This window comes from Hipposideros armiger, unplaced genomic scaffold (assembly GCF_001890085.2).
Source record: "Hipposideros armiger isolate ML-2016 unplaced genomic scaffold, ASM189008v1 scaffold_507, whole genome shotgun sequence".
Lineage (NCBI taxonomy): Eukaryota > Metazoa > Chordata > Mammalia > Chiroptera > Hipposideridae > Hipposideros > Hipposideros armiger.
Window position 1 is genome coordinate 732366 of NW_017731857.1, and position 6663 is coordinate 739028.

General features: G+C 39.4%; 1 protein-coding gene across 1 annotated transcript in view; it reads right to left on the reverse strand.

The window, feature by feature from the left end:
• The window catches only part of ACSL3 (acyl-CoA synthetase long chain family member 3), a 94517-nt gene that overhangs the window by 40072 nt on the left and 47782 nt on the right, over positions 1–6663 (reverse strand). Inside the window, exons 3-4 of the mRNA XM_019667818.1 lie at positions 2347–2524; positions 873–982 (exon numbers count right to left, since the gene is read on the reverse strand). Of these exons, the coding sequence (XP_019523363.1) occupies positions 873–982; positions 2347–2524 (288 nt within the window). The remainder of the gene's footprint in view (positions 1–872; positions 983–2346; positions 2525–6663) is intronic.

Consider the following 6663-nt stretch of genomic DNA (forward strand, 5'->3'; position numbering starts at 1 on the left):
AAAAAAAAAAAAAAAAAAAAAAAACCAAGGGGGAGGGGTACGCTGGTATGAATAGCACTTTTTTCAGATGGAAAAATATTGGACTGAAATTTAAATTACTATTTTATAGCATTTGATTTCCTGTGTGTACCTTGCTCTTCGATACAATCTTAATCAACAAAGTGACTTCCTCACAAAATGGGCATGTAAATATAGGGTAGCTGAAATCCCTCACATTTTTAAGAGATTAATAAAGATACAGGGGGTGAATTTATTTATAAACCTGTATATACCGGGGGTGCCAAAAAAATGTATACACATGCCTTGTATTCATCTTTTGTTATCGGTATATATTGAGTACTACAATTTTAATGCAGTTTTTTCCTTTCTTAAAATGTGTACACATTTTGGGGGCACCCTCTGTATATAGAAAAAAAGAACAGATCAGAAACTATTTTCATGGGGAGGGTCAAATGACTACAGAAACTCCTTTTTCCTGTAGTTCCATAGAGTTTCTCTCTTATACCTTTAAAAAATTCTGAAAACACATAACTCAGGTGCTTCAGAAATCAGATAAATGAATTACTAGCTTAAAAATAAGTCTCCAAAATTACAAATTTATTGAAAAGAAGTTAGATGAGCACAATAAAGTTGTAATCCCTTCATCTTAAATATAGGCATATTAAGAACTAATTTAACTATCTACACTACTTATACATAATTATATATGAAATGTATTTTTTCTTTTCTAAAGGAATAAAATTATGATACCCCTAAAAGTTTATAAAGACATTAAGGATTTTAATGATCATAAGAGAACTATCAATATAGCTCATGGCACTGAAATTCTCAAGTTATCAGACAATTAGTTATAAAATAACTCCAGTTCTCACCTTCAACTTTGTTTGTAAGAGTTCTTTACTAGTAATGATGTTGGTCACCTCTGTTTCATTTAATCCATGAACAATTGCTGGACCTCCTAGAGTCGCATATAAGGTAACAACTACAGGGAAAAGAAAGGGAAGTCAGATATTCAAATACTTCACGGGAGCACTAAACATAAGCAAAGCCTCTGAAAGCGGACGTGAATCTTAATGGAGCATGCTAAACCCTCAAATCATTAGGGCCACCATTCCATTTATGATCAAACTGTGCTGTTTCCCTAAATTATTTTAATATACTAACTCACCTTTAATATGCTTAGTCACCCTTACCTAATTTCTCCCAAGATTTCCAGTATTTTAAAATAAAAAACTTTTAAATTTTATTTCGGTTTCTCTACAGCTGTTTCTCTGGGACTGTCACACAGGAAGGAACTACATCTTCTAAAATGTTTAAGTCTTAGCTGCTAACTAACTACTTGGCACCAAATATGAAAAAGAACATATACCAATGAAATTGCATGTTGAAGGTCAGGTTTAAGGTATTATATGTTAAGGAAATAGCATAAACAAGCGTCAGCACTGCTTATTCTAAAGTAGAACTATATACAGAAAAACATTCCTAGGAATGTTGAAATTAAATGTAGATTTTTGTTTGCTTTCTGCCTAACTCAAAAAAACTTAGACTTAAAGTGACTTTTTAAGAAATGACAATTATTTTAAAGCTTCTCAAAAAAGAAACCTTTTGTAAACCTAAACCTGTGAAAACAATAAGGTATGCCAGTTTAAAAAAAAAAAACAATAGTAAAGGCATCTACAGCCAGAAATCTGGTAGAAGTATCCTTTCCGTGTCATCTGAAGGGTAAGGCAATGTCCCTACCTAACATCACATTTTGGCACCAAGACCTCGGAACCAAGCTTCCCGGACGGCCTCACAGACCGAGGTCTTAGGATTACCACTCAAATAGCTAACAATGTAAAAATTCTCCATCATTTAACCTAGCACCTGGGTTTCAGGACTGGAAGTGTTTTAGAGGTCAACTGTTCCTACTGATAGAAGTGGCGTAACAAACTGACACGAATTTCAAAGGGGGATTCCTGAGAGATGACACCAGAGCCCATAGGGCAGGCAGAGTTCCCTGGACCCAGAAAGTCCCCTATGAATAGGCTCAAGTCCCCTTACTACATTAACTGTGCCTACCTACCATTTCCACAACTGGTTCCCTTTCCAAAGCAGACCAACAATTCTAAATTGTAACAGAGTTCTCCACTGACTGGACACAAGGTAAAAATTAACATCAGAATTTTACTCTCTTAAGGGGTGAAACGTTTGTGATAATATTGGGTTGTCGGAAAAGTCATATGACGCATTTTTGCAACGAAAAACATAGAAAAAATACGTCATGACTTTTCCGACTACCCAATAGTACCATCTCTCCCACAGGAACAGAAGTCCACTCTTCCAGAAAATGAGAAGCCTACGTACGCTGAAAATTATACATAAAGCACGCCTGTGCAGCAACCATCCACTCGGCCCTGGTCTCACAGAAGATGGCAATGTTGGTCTTCGGTCTCTGACCCAACATCTGTAAGCCGTTTCCAAAATTAAACGCTCTAACAAAGACATCTTCATAGGAGAGCCAATTGTAGTGTCCAAGAATCACCTGATGAAGCAAACAAAAAGACATACAAATAGCTTTCAATAAAACCAAAACATTAATTTCTAGAAAGTCAGGATGTGTTTCCAAATTTTGACAAACCAGAAAGTTATGTTTGCATGTAATTAAACTATTTTTTAACAAAAAGCTGGAAAGGGGGTTTCAAGTGAAAAATCTATTTTGAAAATTAGCTATTTTGTAACATTTTCTATGACAATGAAAATTTTATGCTAAATCTTCAACCTGAATTTTGGGGGGGGGTTGCTTCTTTTTCAAAAATATTCAGGATTTGATAGGATCTTAAAGATCAACCTTCTAGCTCAAGGGTCATATGCTATTTATAGATTTTATTTACTTAAACGATTTAGGTATTAACTTAAAATTTAGCCTAGTATCAAGTACTACTGGTACCAAAAGTTTACTTTCCCTTTACTTATGAATTCCTGAATTTTGGTATCAGGTGTTAAAAAAAAGATTCACAAACAAACTGGCCAGAGCGAAGCTAATAGAAACATTTATGGCTGTTCAATTTCAACTGCTGTATCTAACTCTGGGTAAGCAAAGTCAAGTCACTATTTCCACAACGAGTGGGAACTCGTTCCATTATTCCAAGTCCCTCTGCTGAGGCCTTAAGTACTCCCGCCACCGCAGGGCTTTCAACATTCCATTTGTGCTTACCGGAGGTAGGTGACATCAAGTCTACATCGGTAACAATCTCCTTTTAAAGCTGATTAACAGGTTTTTGTCTTTTGGACTTTTCTCCAACTTAGATTAGACTATAAATCCCCAAATACATACAGGTTGGATAAAATGCTCCTCTCTGCAAATACACAGACTGCTCCTAAACAGGGCTCTGTCATCAAATGTCTCACACACCTTAAAACCATATTCATGTTCAAAAATGCATACAACATTTAAGAGGTTTCCATAAATAAGAGAGAGGTTAGGTGAAGATCAAAATGGAAAAAGGATAAATACTGCCCTCTAGTGTCCTATTCCACAAAGAACTTAAGAAATAATGGTGATGGATAAGGCAACTGTATTTAAAATACTTATTTAACTTCAGGGTCCGAAACTCTCACCTTGCTCTGCACCCCCACGAAATGCTCAGCACGAGGAGCTCCAATGACTTCAAAAGGAGCTCTGTGGGGGTGAGAAGACAGATGAGACTCGGCGGAATGTGCAGGAGCTGGATTACAACTGTTAAGAATTTTACCCTCCAAAGATAGCATGAGCTACGGCCTTGATTCAAGAATCAGAAGGATGAGCTTTAGAAGTTTCAGAGGATACACATGTTCTGAAAAAGCATCAGGTATATAATCCAAATACGTAAAGCCATGTATGTGATGGTGCCACCGTGTGGTGAAGAAACCAAATCATGAGTCAATTCAAGTATTATCAAAACCCGAGTCTCATTTAATTCTTTAAATCACTGAGTCTTCTAGTAATGAGCTTTCCTATAAATATTACATTCAGAGAACCCCATAATTTTATCTGATTTATGGTGCGAAGTTTCTAACCCTAACTTTGTTCTTATTGTGAGCCCAATATGGGATTAAACTCATTTATTTATCCCCTGCCTACACTATTGAACACACTGAAGAACAGCCAAGCTTATTAAATCCAGAATCACAGATCCCACCACCCGGCAATCCTATTACACTTTCCTGGAATATTCCTTTTCTCACCCTCTGAAATGCCTATTTGAAACCTTCTCTCTGTTCAAATATCCTCCACCGTCTCCCTCCCCTCTCCACTTTCAGGTGATGACAATGTCTCAAACTTCACTGGGAATCAGAAATTAAACAGAAACTCCCCTACCTTCCTACCACCAAGTTTAATGACATGCACACGTCTGTACCCACAGGATCGCAGTCCTTTCGGTATCACAATGGTTGTAGTGTCCCTGACAAAAGCCAAAAATTCACAAGGACTTGGCTTCAAAGAGCTTCCCAAATTTCCATCTCCAATCCTGACCACCCCACCCCACCTGGATATCCAACTTCCTTTTTACTTGATTATTCAACTAAGGTGTCTAATCGCCTTTCCTCAAATCCAGCCATGCCTTCCACCTCCACTGTCATCCTCGTCCCTCTCTCTCCTGAACGAACGAACGCTGACTGGCCAACTTGCTTCCATTCTCACTCCCCTACAGTAGTGAGTGGTTTTTAGAAACAGCTCAGCGTACTCCTCTGCAGTCTTCCCTGCCCAGTAGGAGCGGAGTCCAAAACCTTACCCCGGCCTACAAAGCCGGAAGCCTCCTGGCTTTGCAGGTATCTGTACTCAGCCCTTGTCCCCTGACCCACTCACTTCCTGTAAATACCACTTTGTCCTTTCTGTCCTTCAAACAGGCTAGGCAGAGGCAGGAACTAGGGTGAGGCAAGAAAGGCGCCTGGGGCACCACATTTAAGGAGGCACTCACCCACCTCAGGGTCTTGGAATGCCTTTTTAAATTTGCACGAGTGCCTCACCCAACTGGGCTCATTCCTGCACACAAGGGTCATTACCCAGACCTTCCGGGGTGGGTCCTCCTGGTCTTTCAGTCCTGCACCAAGCCATAACCTACTCAGCAAGGCTACATCTGATCTCGTCAGCTGTGTTCCCTCACAGTAGTTATTAAATCTGTTAGCCTTATAGTCTGTCTTCCTCCCAAACATAAGATCCATGAGAGGAAGAACCCGGGTCTTCTTCATTAGTGTCTCCCTGCTGCCGACCACAGTCCTGGCACATAGTAGGCACTCAGCAATTATCTGCCGAATGTGTGGTGTAATCAAACAAAACTTCATTCACCTTGGGCTTTGAGGGAGTCTTCTGACCTCTCTCCTCTAGCAGCTGCATTTTTAAAATGATTGCTTTAAAAAAAAAAATCCCTATCCATCAGATCATTTAACTCCCATCGCTACTTTTGTTCTGATCGCCATTCGATTGCAAACGTTATTTGCCCACCACCTCCTGAAAATCCTTAACCCTTAACCATGATCCATGTAAGACATAAATATGTTTAATCTTCCAAGTGAACGGTTACTGGGGAGTCTCTGAGCCATTTCCTTGTTTGTAAGCTTAAGGGGCGCATTACCACGGTCCCTACTATCCCTTTCCTCTCATCTTTAGCTGACTGTACTTTTATTCTATGACACGTATGACATACACACGTGTAAATATTAATGTTATCTGACTCTCACTGCCTGGGACACAGGAACTTCATTTACCGTGTTCAAGAACATATGAAATTAGATGTCTGATAATGCTGATGATGAGGGTCTCTGGTCTCAAACTATAAAAATAAAAAGGATAACATACAGAACATTCTATAATAGCACACAAATACTTAACCATTCAGGACCCTGAAGAATGAGACAGTCTAATAAAAGATCAAGTTTTGGGGTAACTGAGAGTTTAACCTCTGCAAACACTAGGACTTTTTTTTTTTAACTTAAACCATTTAAAATAGAAATATTTCAAAATTATACTTTCCTGCCTTCTTCAGCAAAGTATACCTGGTTTCATTTAATCTTTCTCTCTGCAAATGAAGACATTATACACAAATTATTGTGAGTGAGGGAGGCAGAGAAAGTGAAACTATTCAAACATCTGGATGGCTGGTAATCATCATGACCAAGATGAGGGCAGGTAACCTTCACCGTGCTTACTATGCGCTGAGTGTGCTGCAAGTATTGGCTTATTAAACTCTCACAATAACTCTAAGCGACAGTTACGATTATTATCCTTATTTTACACGAGAATACTGAGGCACAGATGAAGCGTAACTCATTCAAAATCGCACAGCTATTAAGTGATGCGACTAGACTATGAACCAGGCCGACTCATTTCAGAATTGAGGTCCTGAATCACAATGCTTCAACTGTACTATAGAAAGGAGTTGGGCTGTTACTGGGCAGGTGAGTAAGGTGGCCTGATAACAACTTAAAGGATCGTTTCAACCCTCCTGTGTGAGTGGGTTATAGCCGGGGCAAAAGCGGAAGCAGAAGACCTGTTTTTAAAAAAGCAGGAGTGCGGGCCGGCCAAGTGGCTCGTTGGTTAAGAGTTGGCTTGGGACGCCAGCTCTGAGCAGCAGGACCCCGGTTCAGATCCCACATGAGGGCCAGTGACGCTGTGCCCTCTACAGCTAAGATGGTGAACAACAG